Source organism: Mustela nivalis, assembly GCF_964662115.1.
Source record: "Mustela nivalis genome assembly, chromosome: 20".
Lineage (NCBI taxonomy): Eukaryota > Metazoa > Chordata > Mammalia > Carnivora > Mustelidae > Mustela > Mustela nivalis.
Genome location: NC_139039.1, coordinates 20344669 through 20365369, shown reverse-complemented (window position 1 = coordinate 20365369; position 20701 = coordinate 20344669). Strand labels below are relative to the sequence as shown.

General features: G+C 39.4%; 1 protein-coding gene and 1 long non-coding RNA gene across 10 annotated transcripts in view; one reads left to right on the top strand and one right to left on the bottom strand.

The window, feature by feature from the left end:
• The window catches only part of MSR1 (macrophage scavenger receptor 1), a 111600-nt gene that overhangs the window by 23628 nt on the left and 67271 nt on the right, over positions 1-20701 (bottom strand). For 6 of the 9 annotated variants that reach the window (XM_082715622.1, XM_082715621.1, XM_082715620.1 and 3 more), the window contains 2 exons: positions 18477-18566; positions 9071-9124 (listed from right to left, as the gene is read on the bottom strand). In XM_082715622.1, the coding sequence (XP_082571748.1) occupies positions 9071-9124; positions 18477-18566 (144 nt within the window). Of the gene's footprint in view, positions 1-5442; positions 6900-9070; positions 9125-18476; positions 18567-20701 lie in introns of those variants that run through there. The other 3 variants (XM_082715626.1, XM_082715625.1, XM_082715627.1) reach the window with 1 other exon arrangement.
• LOC309855381 lies at positions 1464-6437 on the top strand. The gene is made up of 2 exons (XR_014306766.1): positions 1464-5270; positions 5372-6437. It is a non-coding gene; the product is annotated as an uncharacterized lncRNA (long non-coding RNA).

The following is a 20701-nucleotide window of genomic DNA, read 5'->3' as shown; positions in this document are numbered from 1 at the left end:
ACACTAGAGCAAAAGCTTAATCAACTAGGAATTTATATATATGTATATATATGTGTGTGTGTATACACACACACACATATACACAGAGGGAAAGAGAGAGAAAGGGAGAGAGATACTGAGTCTAAATGACTTAGTTTGAACTCCTAGATCCCACCATGCCTGAAGCAAAACCATCTCTTGGAATTCTTAATTACATGAATCAATAGATTCTATGTCTTGACTAAGCAGATTTTCATTTCTTTCTACTTAAAAAATTCTTACAGATACACAGATGGTAATTATTTGACAATAAATATTGAAGTGGGGCACCTGGGTGACTCAGTCAGTTGAGTGTCTGCCTTTGGGTCAGGTCATGATCCCAGGGTCCTGGGATAGAGCTCAGTGATGGGCTCCCTGCTCAGGGGGGAGCCTGCTTTTCCCTCTCCTACTACCCCAGCTTGTGCTCTGTCAAATAAATAAAAGGAATCTTTAAATATAAATAAATAGGGGCACCTGGGTGGCTCAGTAGGTTAAGCCTCTGTCTTCCGCTCAGGTCATGATCTCAGGGTTCTGAGATTGAGCCCCGCATTGGGCTCTCTGCTCAGCAAGGAGCCTGCTTCCTCCTCTCCCTCTGCCTGCTGCTCTGCCTACTTTTGATCTCTCTCTGTCTCTGTCAAATAAACAAATAAATAAAAGCTTAAAAATATAAATAAATAAATAAATAAATAAATAAATAAACAAACAAACATTAGAAGTAGCTTCCCAGGTCATTCGATTTCTCATTGATCTAATCACCATTGGTTAGTGTCTACTTAAACAGCATTAGCCTCACAATTTTTATAATTTTATGGATTCCATAACGTAAAAGAACATCCCTGAAATGTGAAAACAAAATACTGACAAGAAACAAACAAAAGTCAAATTGCTTTCCTAACTACAAAAACAGCACAATGTCTCAAATTTATTAATGATACAATTTAGGCCTGGAGAACTGGTTGGCAGAAAGAGAGGCAGAGATGCCTGAAGCAGAGCTTCCTCATTCTGAAAGTCCCAGGCCTGCGGAGCGAAGATTCCGACAGGGTACTCCCCACAGACAGGGAGGCATAGTGGTTCTGGATCCTTCCTGTAACAGGCTGAATTATATCCCCCAAAATGCATCTGTGGAAGTCCTAACACCCAGGGCGACTGTATCTAGAGATAGCGCCTCTAAGGAAGTATGTTAAGGTTCCCTGAGGCCATCTGGGTGGGGCCCTAATCCAACAGGGCTAGTGTCCTGAGGGCACCTGGATCTTGGATTTCAATATTCAGAACTCTGAGGGAATAGACAGATTTGTGTTGTTTATGTCACCCAGACTTTGGTCTGGCAGCCCCTAGCAGGCGAACACTCTTGTCTTTTTTTTTTTTTTTCCCCTCTGTTTTGTATTTTTGACTAGTTGCAAATGAAACAAGAAATAGAGTACCTCAATGGGTATAAATTTGAAAGTACAGCTTTTTCTTTAATTCATAAATGACAAACAAGCTTCCATCCCTGTAATGTCATGATCTGAACATGGTAAAAAACAAAAAAACAAAAAAACAAAAACAAAACCCAGAAAACTTCCTTTAACAAAAATATTCACTTTGTCACTGCAATGCCTACTTCAATGGCTTAGAAGTTCTAATTCTTATTTTTAAGATTTTATTTGACAGAGAGAGAGAGAGAGAGAACGCACATTAGCAGGGGGAGAAGCAGACTCTCTGCTGAGAAGAGAGCCCGATGTGGGGTTCTATCCCAGGACCCTGGGATCATGACCTGAGCAGAAGGCAGGGGCTTAACCAACTGAGCCACCCAGGCACCCTACAAGTTCTAATTCTTATTTAAAAAACTACAAAAGTGTTTATTGAGGACCTACTAGATGTCTCAATATAGTAATAATTATTATTCATTTGGCTACCTTTTGTGATTAATATAATACTTTTTTTGGTATAGAAAGTGTTTCTAGGTATAGGTGATAGAAGAGGTAAGAGATTATAACAGGAGAACCTGTAACAGGACAGTTTGGTGTGGAAGATGTTTTGGAATAGAACAGACAATCATTTTATTTTTATTTTTATTTTTATTTTTAAGATTTTATTTACTTATCAGAGAGAGAAGGGGAGAGAGCGAGCACAGGCAGATAGATTGGCAGGCAGAGGCAGAGGGAGAAGCAGGCTCCCTGCTGAGCAAGGAGCCCGATGTGGGACTCGATCCCAGGACGCTGGGATCATGACCTGAGCCGAAGGCAGCTGCTTAACCAACTGAGCCACCCAGGCATCCCCAGACAATCATTTTATAGGGAACAAATGAATTATGCCCATAAGCCATGCAGAGTTTGGAAAACATATTGTGTACAGAAACTGAACACTGGTGTTCAGGTAAAAGAATTTATCTTTGACTATTTCTGGGAAATGAGAAATCCACACAAAACTTCATTAGGTGGAGGGGTGTTTTCCATTTTGGTAAAAATTCAGCGTTAGGATTCCTTTAACCAGTTCCCTTAAGAGCATCTGAAAGGCTGCTGGGAGTCAGGTGTTCCTCTTGGCTGTGAGGGGATCAAAGAGACGTGAGTAATTCAGGGGAAGTTGGGAAAGGAAGTAACCGGAGAGCCCCAGGGAAGGGGCAAGTCTGTAGGGTATGCCACAAAGGGAGATAGTTCTTGGACACTTCATGTACGAGTAACTGGTTCTAGTGACTTTGGTGTTGAGATGCCCACTGCAGGACAATGCATTTCCAAAGAAGCAAGGGTAAGGGTGGGGCAGGGGGTAGTATTGGCTGTGAACCCCTACTGGGACAGTGCTTGTGTTGGTTAACACTACCTTGGCCGCAGAGTGGGAAGCCAGGACCCAGTTCTCTGAAGAGCAACAGGAAAGCCATTTTACCCTCTGAGGTTGTGGATGGTGGGAAGGGCCATACTGGGTCTATTTCACCTGCATTCCAGCCTATGATGGGATGAATTTCAAATTCTGCTGGAGCAAAAGACCGGGCTGGAGCTGTACTGATTTTTTTTTCTTTCTTTCTGATTGGTTCCGGTAGGAGTCGGGCTGTGTGAGTCAGCTGGGATAGGGACTCATCAGGGCAAAATGCTGACTGCGGATCCATTCCTCATTTAAAGCTCTATTTCAGTTTATAAGACGTATGAGTTATTCCCATCTATTGCGCTGATGGAACATGCTGTGTTCCAGCAACAATACACGCGCTCACATAAAGCTTTAAACAGCGCGCACTGTCCAAATCTGGCAGCACTTAGCTAAGTGACCGGCAGCCAAGGGCTCTGGGATACTCTAGGGTACTCCGCTCGGTCCTGACGTGGGCTGCCGAGAAGCACAGGGTGAGGAGTTAAAACAAGATGCAGTAACAGAAGAGGAACATCAAAGCAGCCAAACCTCATTCCCAATGGTTAAAATTGAACCAGGCTCTGAAAACCAGAACGAATGTGAAGGGGTAGCTCCTGCCCCTGGTGTCACGTGTAAATGACTCGTACTACTGATAACCCTGTTCTGCGGGTATTCCAGGGAGACTATGTTTCTGAATAATAGATCGGGGGCAGAGACTGGACACAAGAGCTGACGTAGCACGTGAAGGTGGAAACAGCAACAAATACGCACTGAGAACCCTTTTTTGGGAATTTGAAATCCGAGAAGTCACACTTCTTCTCCTTAGTGTCTTGAAATTATAGGCCCATTCTAGAAAACCAAATTGCTTATTATAAATCTCTTTCTTGGGGCACCTGGGTGGCTCAGTTGGTTAAGGGTCTGCCTTTGGCGGAGGTCATGATCCCAGGCTCCTGGGATCCAGTCCTGCATGGGACTCCTTGCTCAGCCGGGAGCCTGCTTCTCCCCCTGCTTGTGCTCTCTCTCAAACAAAATCTTTAAAAAAAAAACTCTTTCTCTTCCTTCTTTTTGCACACGCTTCATGCTATGTATTTGTGGCATTTACATATAAAAAGACATAAAACTAGCGTGGGGGGTGTTGAATGGAACCCGCGTTACAAACAGGACCTTTGGAAATGCACGCATCTAGCTTTGAATTTCTGCTCTTCCATTTATCAACAAGGCTTCAGTTTCCAACCTATAAAATACGAATAATCATAATACCTACCTCGAAGTCTTTTCTGAGGTTTAAATGAGAGAATACGTCAAAAGCCCCGGGGGCACGGCCAGTGTTCTCTAAGCATTGACTCTTGTAATTATTTAGTGTTTGGAGGAGAAGGTATGACTTTGGCCAATTGAATGCTTTGAGGAAGACCAGAAATCACTTAAGATTGTGCTGAGTCCTCAGTAGAAATCAATTGGAAGACAAACTGATACTTCATATCACTGTATGAGTTTCAAAATAAGACACTTTAAATTCACATCCTCATTATCGGCATGAACACAGCACAGGAAGACATACTAACCAACGACACATTGCGAATTGGTGTGTGCGGGACAGAGCCCCCCACACAGTGTTGAACTGCACAGCAGGAACTGTTTCTGCTTGACTGAAACACCTTCCCTTCCAAGTTGGGTGACAACAGATGAACCCTTGTGACAAGCATGTGAGCTTGGGGCCCACTTCTCTCCACTGCACATTACTCACTTGTGCATTTGAACTGGGCATTCAGCATCTGTTTTTGTCTAGAGAGAGAAGAGAAGCCCTTCTCCTGTCTTCTGTGGTCTGGGGTATCAGACACCTTGTGAACCGAAACCCCCGGAATTGCCTCTCATGATCTCTGCGATCAGGGTCATGGCCAATGTCAACGAAGTCCTGCTGGCAAGAGAAAAGGCTCCCTGGGTTTTAGCTGTTCCCCCAATGCAGAGCAGGGTGAGAAGTCACACCTGACTAAACCATGGACAAAGAGATCCAACTCATCGCCACATGTTTGCATTCACAGGCCAGTCAACATTGCTGGTTTTCTAATAATGACCATCCGAAGACTGGCTGATTCTTCTACTTCCATTTTTTTTTTTAATTAATTTATTTTTTTTCTTGGAGACTCTGTTGTCTTGGAGATACAGACCCAGAGTACCCCTGAAACTAATTCATTTCAACCTTTGTTAGAGTTTTCTCAGCACAGTCTTGGGCTCCTGCTTCATTCTTCAGAGCCTGGACTCTGAAGCCAGAGCCTGTTTTATGAGGCTGACATTTTGTTCTGACCTCCGGTGACAGCTTCTGGCCTCTGGCATGCACTCGGTTGAGTCACTTCTTTATTTATAACTTAACGTTCTCCCGGCGCGGCTCCGACAAACTCACTGATTTGCGATCTGGTCACACTGGCGTTGCTCTATCTAAGGTAAAATCTTATCTTATTCTCTAGCATCTCTCCTTTTTGTCCATGACATTTATTTGGCTTCTCGCATTTTCATTCTGCTTTCCCTCCTGCTCTGATTACAGATTTTACATGTCTGCACGATCCCAGCAGGGAAGAGCGGCTCCAGTTCAGAGAGACCATTGTGAAGCATACCTTATGTGTTTAAAGCACTTTATAAATGGTTTTACAGAGCATCTCTGCCCACACAATACCTTCTGTGATCCTCACAACAACCCTGTGAGGTAGGTGTTACGATGGCCATTTTACAGGAGAGGGGACGGAAGGGCTCAGAGACACACAGACACACGACTTAGAATTCACTAGTAACTCAAGACTGTGAAGCTCGGGACTGTTTGTAAACCTTGAGAGAAATGAGAGGTGTGAAAATGTGATCTGTGAATTAATTAATACAGAGACCTACACACATATCACACTACACTGTATCTTCCCTGTTCCTTTTTGGCGGGGGGGGGGGTGGCGGGCTGTCTTTTCTTACCCTTTCCCCTTTCTCATTTTTATCCCTTTCTTCACCCACACAAAATATCTCCAGGTCTACTGAAATATTTCTTCATCTTCAGGATCTATAATCAATATTTAAAGTGTAGTCGTACAAGAGGCTTTTTAGAACAAAACATTTCAGCATTATTTTTTCATGACCAAAATATTCTTGCTTGAGATAGCCAGGTCATTTAAGGAAACAAATTCTGTTTTTTTTTTTTGGTTTTTTGTTTTTTGGTTTTTTTTTTTTGGTCTAAATGTGTTCAATAAACTGTCTAAGCTCCACTTTACTTCACTATAAACTCGAAAAAAAAAGTGTAATTTGTAGAAGAAGAAGACAAGAAAGTAAACTAAGCTAATCAGAATCAATTCACTTTTTGATATTTTAAGGAATTAATAATCTCGATCTCCTCTGAACACCTGTAGAGCCCTATTCCTCCCCTCAAATAGTTCTGCTGTATTGTAGAATTGCCCGTTTACATGTCTAGGGCTTCCAGGGACAATTAGCTCTGTAAGGTGAGAAGCTACGGTCATCTTATTAGCTCCTATGTCCAGCTCCAGGAAGTATGCGATGAACATAAATGAATGAATGAGTGAATTAACAAATGATTTTTCTTTTCTGTATCCCTATCACTTACTGAGAGTACTGTTTTTGAATGTCAAAAACCCACAAAGAGTCAGTAGCCATGTCTCCTAGAACCCAATGGGTTAAATTGGGTTCAGAAAGACATGAAGTGAGTGAATGGCAGAGGGCTTCTGGCCTGGCTCGGAGAACTAGCTTGAGCAGCCCGCCAGTCAGTACATGCGAGGCATCCCAGCTAAGGGCGCTATGAGATGGTGGTGATGGTGGCGTGCCGTAGTGGGGAGAGGCAGGAACATGGGAACAGAGACCCCAAGAGCACAAAGGACCAGAGAAAGCCATGTGGAAGTTGCACACCACACAGGAACCAGAGTCATTTGGAGGAACCACAAAGGGATCTTGGATTCGGTTGAGCTGATGACTTGTCCGGAGGTGAAGGGTCTTTTAATGAGATGGTAGCAGAGGGTGTCTTGCCCAACCCACCTGATCTTAAAAGGGCCCTGCCCACATACGATCAGGGAGTTGTACCGGTCCTGACACAGATGTAAAAGAGGAAATCAGTGATTATTCTTTTTATATTTAAATCATGCCTGAAAAATAAATGTATATTAAAATAACTCCACATAAATAATTTATCAGAACTAACTGAAGATGGGGAGAATCAGGCACTTTCATGCACAATGCATTGGTACAGCCTTTCTGGAGCCATTCACAAGAAACCATCAACTTGTGAAATGCACATCGCTTTTGAACTATTGATTTGTTCTACTCCTAGCAAATTTTCTATTATAAAATGGTTCCATAAGGTCATGTATGAGCCTGCTGAATGGAGCACTGCTTATTAAAGCCAAACCATGGCCAACTAAAATCAAGTGTTCATGACTAGGGAACAGAATGATGTATTACAGGATAGCGATATGAGGGAGTACTGCAGAGTCACTGAGGGAGAAGAGCGAGAGCCACATGTCCCGACATGGGCAAGTGACTGACACATTAACCTCAGTGAGGTAAAAGCAGAACATACTGTATAGATGTTGGTACCTATGATTCTTTCTCTTTGAAACATAATGGAGTTATATCTACTCTATGGGGACGGTGCACGGAGGGAAATCTGGAGGCCATAAACACATTTATACACAGAAATATATTGCTGCTTTCACAAAGTGTGAGCATAAAGTTCAAAAGAACCATGAAAAGAGCTATAACTGAAACCAATTCTGAACAGATAAAAAAAAAAAAAAAAAGTGTTCAAAGCATTTGATAACCTCAGGTACCAGAAGACTGGGTGGGTGTTTGGTTTTCAAGACTGCAAAAACAGAGAAGTTCTTTACCTGCCAAACTTACCCAGAGTCAAGGTTAAGTAGCTCAGGAAAGTCTCAGCAAAAAGAGAAAAAGATAAAAACCGCTCTAAAGATAAAGATAAAGGCAGAGATAAAGACAGATAAACAGGAAGCTAGGGAAGAGTTACACAAGGAGCTCAAGTGAAAATAACTAGAGTGACAAGGAGAAAGGAATCTAGGTAGCGCAGAAAGTATTACACTAGACAAAAGTGATCATATTAAAGAAGAAATGGACACACAGGATGAAAGATCTACTAATGTTTCCATTATCTTACTATAATAGTAACAACACTAATAATCACGGAATGACGCTAAAGCCCTGTGAGGAGACACACAATATTCAATGTTGTCAATTCAGGGGGAAGCGACATCAACAATGCAACAATTGTGAAAAGCATCAGGTAGTTACATTATATACCTGAATGGCTGGGATTCATGGTGGTGATCCTAAATTGTCTAAGGGCCCTATCCACACACAGCACAGGTAAAAATAATTCCTTCTGTTCTAAGGGAGAGAAATTGGTACTCTATTTTTAAAATAATAACTACAACTAAAAAATGCTAGAGTTTTGGTACATTAAAGGATTAGCTATAACCTATCTAAAGCAGACCCTGTTTGGGTAGAGATTATCATCGCGGGGTGTGTGTGTGTGTGTGTGTGTGTGTGTGTGTGTGTGTGTAGTGGCTGCTATCCCCACAGACACACACAGACACACAGACACACACACACACACACACACACACACACATCATACACAGCTCCTACTGGGAACATGGTGAAGTCATCTCATCTAATATTTTGTTGTTAAGGGCCAGTTTATGAGGTCAGCATCCAATCAACAGAGTTCCCTGTGTCAAATCTATTCTGTTGCAATTTTGAAGGTCTAGGATATAGAACACAACTTTTCAAGTTTTTAGTACAACAAAGCAAAACACAAAAACCCCAGGCATCAGAGAATTGGTTGGCCGGGGTTCTTCAGATCGTCCAAATTCCTAGCTGGAGCCTTTCAGTTCCTCAGTCAGTAGGTAAGGAGGATATAATTGTTTCTATTCATAAACTTGATTTTCCTTCAGCAGACTGAAAGTAGCTTGAAAATTGAACAATTTTCTATGTGGAATTTTTAGAAAACTGTGCTCATCATGAAAACAAAATACAAATGGGTCATGAGACTCAGAGTTGTATAATTTAATCTATTTGTTTTACTCCAATTAGCATGCTTTTTTGGAGAAGACTGTGGCTCACTTCCACAGAAACTCTCTGGGTCGATGCTGAAGTTCCCCACATTTGCCTTGAGCCCAGACCACTATGATGGCAAGCTTGTTGATGACAAGGCTCACATAAAAACAAGGACCCGTAAACTTACTTAGTATGCTTCCACTTCCTTTGTCCCCCTTCTGGCCTTTTGGTCCAGGATATCCTTGAAAACAAACAAACAAAAAAGCAACGATTTCGGTTTTGTTTTGTTTTGTTTTTTGTAATTAGGACAATTTAATTATTCAAAAAATGAATTTCTGTAAATGGAGACAAAAACGAATTGCTTTAAATGTAGACAGAGCATCAATCACAAGCTAACCTAGAATCAACTTACCACACACAACCTATAAATATTCAAGTGTAATAATATTGATGTTGATAATAATGGCTATCACCTTATTTTCACTATTGAAAAAACTTTTTTAACTTATTTAAATTCACTTTAACAGTGAATTTTACAGATAGTGTATCCTTAGTTTCAGATGTAACGGCTATCAATTTAAAGACCTATGAGGGGCGCCTGGGTGGCTCAGTGGGTTAAAGCCTCTGCCTTCGGCTCAGGTCATGATCTCAGGGTCCTGGGATCGAGTCCCACATCGGGCTCTCTGCTCAGCAGGGAGCCTGCTTCCCTCTCTCTCTCTGCCTCTCTGCCTACTTGTGGTCTCTGTCAAATAAATAAATAAAATCTTTTAAAAAAAATAAAAAAAAAATTTAAAGACCTATGAGAAACCTGTCGCTATTCTGGGTAGGTCCCTTACATCCATTAGCTCAAACTTTTTGTGAGGGCATTAGATATCCCATTTTCCTAAAGCAGACAAAACTGAGGTAGGCACTGTTTGGGCTTATTCATCTTGTTTTTCTTCTTCCTTTGACTTTGTTCTTCCCCTCCTCCAGGAAGCTTCATTTCCTGCATCTCATCTGAAACCTTGGTTCCCTATTTCCCATTATACTTTATCTGGTTTTCCGTTTCTTTAGAGGGGAGAATCCCAAAGATGGGCTGTGAATGAATTTCTGGAATGCTAAGATCTTGATGACCTCATCCTGGGGGAAGCTTGGAAGGTCTCAAGGGCACCTAAGCCTATAGGCTACATTCTTTGGCTTTGATAACCCCATCTGTTTACAGAAGGCTGTGGTACAAATGCTCTCCTTTATTTATTTTTTTAAAGACTTTATTTATTTGACAGAGAAATGGAGAGCACAAGCAGCGAGAGCAGCAGGCAGAGGGAGAGGGAAAAGCAGGCTCCCCTCTGAGCAGGGGGAGCCATGCGGGGCTGAATCCCAGACCCTGAGCCGAAAGCAGATGCTTAACCAACTGAGCCACACAGGTGCCCCCAAATGCTATCCTTTTATATGAGGGTCAGGACTTCACATAGGTACTGGAAACACTGTGAAGACCTTGATTTTTGCTCTTGGTGACGATTTATCCACAGCTCCACTTTCAAAGGTACACCCAGAAGATCATGTTTTAGTACTAACAAGAGATTTTAATGGTAAAGATGTCATCTCCTGGGGCTGTTCTTGTGTATTGATTCTTCTAACATTCCTCAAATATTTACCTTGCAAGTAATCACCTTCTTGGTATACACGTGGGGCTGATCCAAGTACCTCGTAAGCCAGAATCTGTGTTAATGTTTTTGATTTCCCCCTACCAAATTAAGACCCTCTGCCTTTTCATCCAAGAGTTAAGAGGACATAGTTTGAAACCCATGGCTTTGTAAAGGCATGATGACAGCAATTTTAGAAATCTCTATTTAAATTATTTTGCTCTGCTACTTACTAAGTATGTGGCTCAAAACAAGTTTTCAAACCTTTCTGAATTAAAAGCTTATTTTTCCATCAAATGAGAAAACAACACCCTCGATTGGAGAGTTCTCTTAAATTAGCAACAATATTTATAAAGCATCTTGCCCGTGAAGAGATGACTAGAAGGGATGGTAGCTCGTACAGTTTTACATCTCCCAAAGCTTAGTTAGAATGGTCTCTCTGTGGTTTTAGTTTCGGTGAATGAGAGAGGACTTTGTCATCTCTGTTCACTTTATATGGTACAATTACTTTTAATTTTACTATAAAGTTTTAATCTTTATTTGGATTTTGCTTTTGTTTCTTTCTCTAATTCAGTTTACTAATTCAGTTTACTCTGTCTTTGGGAACATTTATTCTTATTTACTATTTAAAGATTTTTTTGATTCCCAATTATCAAATTAAAAATATAAAATTAGGCTGATAAGTAACATGAGAACTGAGGTTGAGCACTTAAAAATCGTAAGTTTTTTCCAATTAAAATTTTATTGTGAAGATTTCATGAAATGCCAACCATTCCTTATCAGAGTATGATGGAGAGAAAGCCTCTGATCGTTTTGCATATATGATTACACTGTACATCATTGTATTCACTTTTTAATTGTGATTCAGTCATTGCAGGTAATGCGAAATTGGCAAAAAAGTCATAAATTGACAAAAGTACTCAAAACTTTTCCTATTTTTTGATGATATACTTTTATGAGATATAGTACCTAAGTTTCAGATTCCCAAGAGGAAAGAGTCTAAGATATTAAACAAAAACTGGAAGGGGGGATTTAAAAGGGTGTAATGAGCAGTTCTAATTCTTCTCAGAAAAAATAAAGTAATAAATGAGCTTATTTGAACATTTTCTGATCATTGAGTAAAAAGGAAGAAGTTGTACATTATTCTTGGGAGTCTTTTTGTATTACAACTGGTTTGGGATAGTTTCAGAATAGAAATGCTTGCTCAAGCCAGGGTACTGAGTGAATGACTCACTTAAGTCCCAATAGCTCTAGGATCCTATGACAAATAAAAAAATCGTTTTTTTTTTTTAAATTTTGCTCTTTTATCTTATACCACTTTTTAAAAAATAATAAAATGAAACTTTTTTCTTATCAATAAATACAAATGTTTTATGTCACTCTAGCCAGATTCAGAGATCTCCTCACAGAGGACACTTGGAAATCTTTTCTTGCAGGTGAACACATCAAAAACATCCTTGCTAAAGAATAGCCTCCTTTAGAATGATACCTTTGGCTAAAAATGGAGCTCAAGGGCTTTGCCAAAACCTGGAGTTAATCCTCCCTTCATAAATGACACTCTTCAATCAAAAATAAGGAACGTGGGGCGCCTGGGTGGCTCAGTTGTTTGGACGACTGCCTTCAGCTCAGGTCATGATCCCGAAGTCCTGGGATCGAGTCCTGCATCGGGCTCCCAGCTCCATGGGGAGTCTGCTTCGCTCTCTGACTTTCTCCTCACTCATGCTCTCTCTCACTGTCTCTCTCTCAAATAAATAAATAAAATCTTAAAAAAAAAAAAAAGGAATGTGTATTTCTGAAAGCCATTGAAAAATAAGAAGTAAATAGTATGCAATACATTGACATTCTAACTTTAAATATAAGGGGAAGTGTTTTCAATAACATCATTATAATTTCAAGCCTTTTTAGTGCCCCTTCTATGAGCTAGACGTGAGGTTAGTTATTTTTACAGACATGTCATAATTAGCCCAGCCGTTCGGCTATTTCAATTTTACGTGCGACCATCCTCCATCCTAAGCTTACAACTGTTTCCTATTTCCTGAAGTTTCTACCTTCAACCTTCTCACTAACCTTACCCTCTTTCCTCTAGCTCTTCAACCATACATTTATCTTATCATCAGTATGTAAATAGTATTCAAATCTCTTTTCACAGGAAAAAAAAAAAATCAAATGAGCGAACACACCAAACAAAAACCAGACTTCTTTCTTCTCTGAGAGTCTAATTACTTAAGACTTGGCTCCATGTCCTTGCCTGACCCTCATCTGCAGTTCAGCTCTGAGTATTCCCCATCTGGTTTCCACTCACCCACTGAAACCTCTCTCAATAAGGCACGGTCCTCATAGCAACAATGCAAAGAGCTTTCTGTAGAGTTCACCTTACCTGACCACCTTTTATTTTATTTTAATTTTTTTAAGATTTTGTTTATTTAACAGAAAGAGACAGCACAAGCAGAGGGAGCAGCAGGCAGAGGGAGAAGCAGGCTCCCTCTGAGGTGGGATCCAGATGTGGGACTTGAACCCAGGATCCTGGCATCATGACCTGAGCTGAAGGGAGATGTTTAACGAACGAACTGAGCACCCAGGTGACACACGTGATGATCTTTTAAAACTTCCTCCTCGCCTTTGACTTTTTCATCACTCTTTCCCCAGATGTCCTTCCTTACTCTGGCTACTTCTGTTCACAATCTACCACTTTATTTTTACTGCTCAGCCTGTACCTTCACTACTTAAGGCTTCATCCTTGGCTGCTTCTCTTCTATCTACTCATGAAATAGTATTAAAACCAATGATGCCAGTAAACATTCATATGATCATAGCTACAACTTTGTCTTTCTATCTCTGGGCTCTCTTCTGAACTCCAAACCCGTATATTCACTGATCTATGAATATTTCCATGAAGGACACAGAGAAAATATTCAATAATTATTTGTTAGATAAATAAATGAATCATTTTTTGGTCTATAGTTTTAGATACTCCTAAACTTTTTGAAGTAGGTAGGTCAGATTGTCACTGCTCTACCCTATAGATCAAGACACCAGAAAGTCGTCCCCTTCGGTTAAAGAAAGTTAACCACTGTGTCTTATTTACCTCTCATTTCCTGGTGCTAGCATTACACCTTGTGTACACAGTAAGTGTACATCATATGTAGAAGGGTGGGCGCAGAGTGGGGAGAAGGAGAGCAGAAAAGATAATAGGGTGCTCTTTCTCTAATTTTTTCCTTTGAAATCTGCCAATGCTTTCAGTATTATTCAGATGGTCCAGGCTGGGTCATTAGTTAGACTATGACAATTATTGGATTTTATTTCTAATTTTACTACCTTCTTTGGACTCTTTTGGAGGAGAGACTCTATTATTCATTGTTTTAACGTACAGTATAACTGAAGTGGTACCAGACACTGTTGCTCGCATTTCTACCAAATTTGAGTTATTTTTAAAATTTTATTTATTTATTTTTAAAGATTTTATTCATTCATTTGACAGAGAGAGACCTAGAGAGCACAAGCAGGGGCAGCAGCAGAGGGAGAAGCAAGGCAGGAAGCCTAATGCGGGGCTTGATTCCAGGACTCTGGGATCATGACCTAAGCCAAAGGCAGATGCTTAATGGACTGAGCCACCCAGGTGCCCCCAAATTTGAGTTTTTAAATAAGGCAGTGATGTCTTAAGAATATCTTCTGTCAAACGAATTCCTGCCTTTGCCCTGGCACTCATTCATTCATTCATTCATTCATTTTTGCAGTGTTCTCTTTCTCCACTCCTTTTCTTTACCTGAAGATACGGTTCTTAAAGTGTGTTCCCTGGAACAGCATCATCACTCTCACCTGGAAACTTGTGAGGACTGAACAATGTCAAGGGAGCCCTAGTCCCCAAACTACTGAATCAGAAACTCTGGAGGTAGAGCATAGTCCACTGTTTTAACAGGCCCTACAGGTGATTCTTTTTTTTTTTTTTCCCCCTTTTTTAAAGATTTTATTCACTTACTTGAGAAAGAGAGTACAGAGCTAGAGAGAGAGAGAGAGAGAGAGTGCACATGCAGCAGGGAGGGGCAGAGGCAGAGGGAGAAGGAGAAGCAGGCTCCCCGCTGAGCAGGGACCCTCTCCACCCCCATAATGTGGGGCTAGATCCCAGGATACTGGGATCATGACCTGAGCTGAAGGCAGATACTTAACTTGCTAAGCTACCCAGATGGGCCTCCTACAGGTAATTTCTAATGCCTGGTCACGTTTGAGGACTAAAGAAATTGTACCTTTTTTTTTTTTTTTTAATTGTACCTTTTTTTTTTTTAATTGAAGTCTAGTGACTTACAGCAGTTTCAGGTGCACTGCTTATTGTGTGTCTTCTAGGACAGCACTAACAGGACTTCCTCTGTAACACACGACCTTGCTGTGCCTCTACTTTCTGCTCCCAGAGTGTTTTGTCCTAATTCATGAATGTTTATTGCTTACCACGCTGCACTACAGCTAACTGCTTCTGCATTTTTCTGTCCCTGCTCCTTAAAGGCTGTGCTATATTCATGCAGGGCACCCAGTGAACTCCCATAAAATTGTGTTGGCTTGGTGAATGAATCAATAAATGCTCTCTCCAACACTTTGATTGGAGGGCAAGTGTTGAACTGTAGGAGTCTGATAGTAGAAAAAAGTCCTGCTTGTGTAGGCATTATCTACCAACATGTATACAGAACTTGCTTTGTGACAGAACTATCTGAAGCTCTTTAAGACATCTATTTATTTAGATTTTGCATAAATTCTAAAATATGGGTCCTCTTAATAGTCCTAGTTTTTTAGATAAGAAAACTGAGGCACAGGGGGCGCCTGGGTGGCTCAATGGGTTAAAGCCTCTGCCTTTGGCTCAGGTCATGATCCCAGGGTCCTGGGATCAAGCCCCACATTGGGCTCTCTGCTCAGCAGGGAGCCTGCTTTCCCCTCTCTGCTGGCCTCTCTGCCTACTTGTGATCTCTGTCTGTCAAATAAATAAATAAGTAAAATCTTAAAAAAAAAAAAATAAACTAAGGCACACAGAGGGTGGGGAGGTAGGATATACTATGCTATTTCTTTCAAGTACCAAACATACTCTGCTATTCCTATGTGTCCTAGGAGGTTAAATAACAGACATGGAAAAACGATGTGCCGACGTGAAATTCAAAGTCAAACCACTGTGACAAACCTCGACTCTTCCCAAATGAACCACCTAAGGTCAGAGAGTGCACAGAAGTGTTACTGAACGATCTTGTTGGTTAAACTTGAGAAGAGGGGTCACTGTGAGAAATTTCTGGGAGAAAACTCTGGGATGGGAATCTGGCTCATCTTGTATCCTCCGCTCCAAGCACAATGTATGAGAAAACACAGACGTTCAAACAAAGGGAAGTTACTTCTTATCAAATCCGCTAGATAGTGCTATTTAGTCTCTTCTGTGGGTTATTCTTTTTTTTTTTTTTTAGTTTTTTATTTTTTATTTGACAGAGAGAGATCACAAGTAGTCAGAGAGACAGGCAAAGAGAGAGAGAGGAGGAAGCAGGCTCCCTGCTGAGCAGAGAGCACGATGCAGGACTCAATCCCACGACCCTGAGACCATGACCTGAGCTTAAGGCAGAGGCTTAACCCACTGAGCCACCCAGGTGCCCTTCTGTGGGTTATTCTTAATGTTGTCAGTGACCACACAGGAAGGTTATATTTAACAGACAGATGGTTGTGAGAAGGAGTGAGGCCTTCTTAACATTCTTAATTTTTTTGCCATGTTTCCACTTCTTAGGTAGACTTTCCAGAAAGACAGATAGTAACTCTGACTTACTCAGAGTGCCTCATGATATTCATTTATGAAGATACCCCTTAAGATTTAATGTAAATAGAAAGTTACAAATAGACTGTACCAGAAAGAGTCCCGAACAAAATCTTACCATGATTTTGCAAGAGATAATAAATGGCTACCTATATGAGAGAGATAGCAGACAGATATACCATTTTAGCTTTAAACTTAGAATACAGATAAAATATGTTTTCTCACTTCATGGAATTATTTTGAATTATCTTGGAAACTATAAGTAGCTTTGCAATTTTGTCCAATTCAGGGTTTTTAAATATATTTATCTATTGCACACAAATTGCCCATTTAGGAAATTCAGCAATTCGTGAAGGATGTAGATAATTTCAAACAAATTAACAAATGAACGCTTCTTCCCATTTTGCAAAAAAAAAAGGCCTGATTAAAGCCAGTCAGTTTTAGAGATAGTTGGTATATAAATTTACCATTCAGTTCAGGTAATTGGGTCTGATGGTAGGTTGCTTATTTGTGGCTAGCTGATTTTTCTCCAAGCCCAAATGCCATTGACAGAGTCCATAAACACAGATACCATCAAAAATACCTCAACACACCTATTGAAATTGCTAAAATCCGAAAGACTGATGGATGTGTGACAATACAAACTTTTATTCACTGCTAGGGGGAATGCAAAATGGCACATGCACTTGGGAAGACACTCTGGTGGCTTCTTACAAAATTAAACACAGGTTTACCAAGAGACCCAGCAATGAAACTTATAGGTCAACTCATGTCGCCAGCTTTATTCATGATTGCCCAAACCTGGAAGTACCAAGAGGTCCTTCAAATAGGTGAGTGGATAAACAAACTGTGGTATATCCATACATTACAGTATATGGACCATTATAAATAAATGAGCTATCAGGCCACCAAAAGATATGGAGAAGCCTAAATGCATACTGCTCAATGGAATAAGCCAATCTGAAACCATTATATTCAGTAGGATTTCAACTGCATGACATTCTGGAAAAGGCAAAACTACGGAGAGTGTCAAAACATTAGTGGTTGTGTCAAGTTGAGAAGGAGTGTGGTGGTGATGAGTAGGTAGACTACAGGGGATCTTTAGGGAAGTGAAAGTTCTCTGTATAGTACTCCACTGGTGGCTACATGTTGTTACACAGCTGTTAAAACCCACAGAATGTATAAAACCAAATGTGAATTCTACACTGGGGACTTAAATTACTTATAATGTATCAATACTGGTTCATCAATTCTTACAAATACAACATGTTAATGACGTTAACAGGGAAACTGGATGTGGGTTTATGAGAACTCTGTGTTTTCTGTGCAATTTTTCTCTAAACCTAAAACTAGTCTGAAAAACAAAAACTATTTTTTAAAAACACCTCAATGATAAGGATCCTGTTCTCTAAGTCATCATTTACTTTGAAATTAAGAAACAGTAAGCTTGTCTGTTTCTAAAATTTCTATGCAAATTTTACAGTTCAAGTATAGGCTACTTCCTTTTCCTAAGGAGTAGAAAAAATGTCATCACATATAAATTGTAAAGAGCTTGAACAATGTAGTTTATTAAGAACTAATACGTAATAGCAGTTAGTTTATCTTGCACAGAATAGGATTTCTGACCTATCTGTAGATTGCTAACTATAACTTTCCAGGGTTTGGCCAGTTTGGGTTAAAAGGGTCTTTATACGTTGCTTGTTTTTCTTTGCGAGGCTTTCCATTCTCTTTGTTCTAAGATAGACACCATTCTTCATGTGATTTATGGCTGGGTAGAGTTTATAAATCCTCTGTAGTCTTTTTTTTTCCTTTCTTTCTTTTTTTTTTTTTTTTTTTTAAAGATTTTATTTGTTTATTTGACAGAGAGAGATCACAGTAGGTAGAGAGGCAGGCAGAGAGAGGGGAAGGGAAGGAAGCAGGCCTCTGCTGAGCAGAGAGCCCGATGCGGGACTCGATCCCAGGACCCTGAGATCATGACCTGAGCCGAAGGCAGCGGCCTAACCCACTGAGCCACCCAGGCGCCCCTTTTTCTTTCTTTCTTAAAGACTATTTTCCTTTAGGGCATAGAAACTTTCCTCAGGTAGAGAAAAATTAGTTTCAAAATGTTTCATACCACAAAATAAAATTCATGTGAATCTACTGTTCCTACTGGGATGGTCACTGCTTTTGGTATACAGAGAAAATATATATTATTGCAATACCTGCCCTTCCGGTCTTCCCTGGTGGCCCTGGGAATCCTCGAGGTCCAGAAAAGCCAATTGCTCCCCGATCACCTTTAAGACCTGGAGGACCTACACGGTTAATGAAGAAAAACACAGCAGTGATAATTCATTTTTCATATAAATTTGTGAGTATAATGAAACAATTTAGTTTTGAATATGCAATAGGCAAGTCTCCAAATGAAGGGATAGTATTCCCTCCCAAAATGTCATGTGTGATATTGATAAATAATACAAGCAATTGTTAGAAACGTTAGTGCACTTAGTACAAAGTAGATATTCAATAAACAATATACTGCTCTTCCAAATAAGTTTGAGAAAAGGTTTTTTTTTTTTTTTTTTAAATCTTGGGAGTTTTTTTTTTTTTTTTATTTCACTTTTTCTTTTATTACCACACTTATCACTGCAGGACTTTACATATTCGTTTGAATATTATTTATTAAGAGAAAGAAGGTTTTATAAGAGCAAGGACTTTACCTGCCTGTTTTATTCACTATTCCTAGTACTTAGAATGATACCTGCCAAACCATAGGCATCTAAATATTTGTTGGGTAAATATCAGATGTTAATTAGCTAGAAAAGTACTGGGGTGAAGGCTTGTCATTGGCCTGTCACGACAGGTCCCAGGGAAGACTTTGTTTCAGCTGGTGCTTTCTTTTTTTTTTTTTTTTTTTTTTTTTTTTACAGATGCCAAATTTTTATTGTAGCAAAACCCACATAATATAATTAAATCTTGGGAGTTTTGACTGGAAGGCTGATGCAGTCCAATTGGGAATCCTCAAATGGCAGGATTTCGCTGTAGCTGAAATGGTAACTTCGAAATGTACAAGGCTGAAACTGAACTCTTAAAATGTATTCCCAAGAAAGCAAAACTCAAGCAATGAGAAATACAGGAAATATATATGTATATGTGTGTGTATGTATGTACATATATATACACACACACAAAAATAAAATTTGGGTCCAAATTCTGGAATATATTAATCTTTCTTCTATGCATGTGATTTTACATATTCTCCTATAATCACAAACAATAATGTATATTATATATATATATATATATATATATACATATATATATACATGTGTGTATGTACATATAGTATATAAAGATTCATTTATGGGTATATATTATATAAATATACAAACCCAGGTTTTATGTGCTAAAACGAAAGCAGCCTTTCTCCCCCTCCCCCAATTACTGTGGTGACCATGAAAACTGCATATAAAAGTGTTATTTTCCCTAGAATAAAATATTTCATCCTGAATCCCAGCAGTTTGAAATAAACTATTGTAAAAAAAATCTCATTTTAGATGTTATTGTCAGTTCACAGAGACCCCATTAATTCAATTTTCAGTTAATTCCTTGGGAGGCACTTTATGGAAAATTTAAAAATTATACATCTTTTTCTAATATCAATCTTTTAATATATTGTCATTAGTTTATAAGTTCCAGGAGGCAGGGCTTATACATATTAATTGGGAAAAAAAAAGAAAATATATTTTCTTGAGGTATATTCATATAGACAGCTAAAATTGTGCTAACTATTCTCTAAGAAATGTTAGGTATATTTTAAATTGTTAAGAAATATTATTCAACCCAGTCTAAACTTTGATTCCAACAGATATTAAGCAGATATCCAAAGCAATAAAATGATAAATTATGTTTAGAAATATTAGTAATATTAGGCTATCTCAATTGAATTTTTCAATGCATATTACTTTATATGTGTATATATATATATATATTCCTGAACCATATATATATATTAAAATACAAATGTATATATCTACATATGTATAACAATGTATCTGTATATCATCCATAGATAGATTCATATACTGAACACACATAAACACACACACACACATACACACACACTCCCCCTTGTTATATCTATCAGCTGGACTTCATAGCATACAACCTAAGAAAGAACCAACATCACTTCTTGAGACAGGCTGACTGATTGTAATACTTCTATCTTTCTTCATTATCCAAGCAAGACAGCCAGACCTCTATACTCGAAGTTATCAAGATCTGTTATTCAAATTTACATATAAAAACATCATCTTTACATTCTCTTATTTTTTTTAAAGATTTTATTTATTGTGATCTCTACAGAGATCACTAGTAGGTGCAGAGGTGACAGAGAGAGAGGAAGAAGCAGGCTCTGCTAAGCAGAGAGCCCGATGCGGGGCTTGATCCC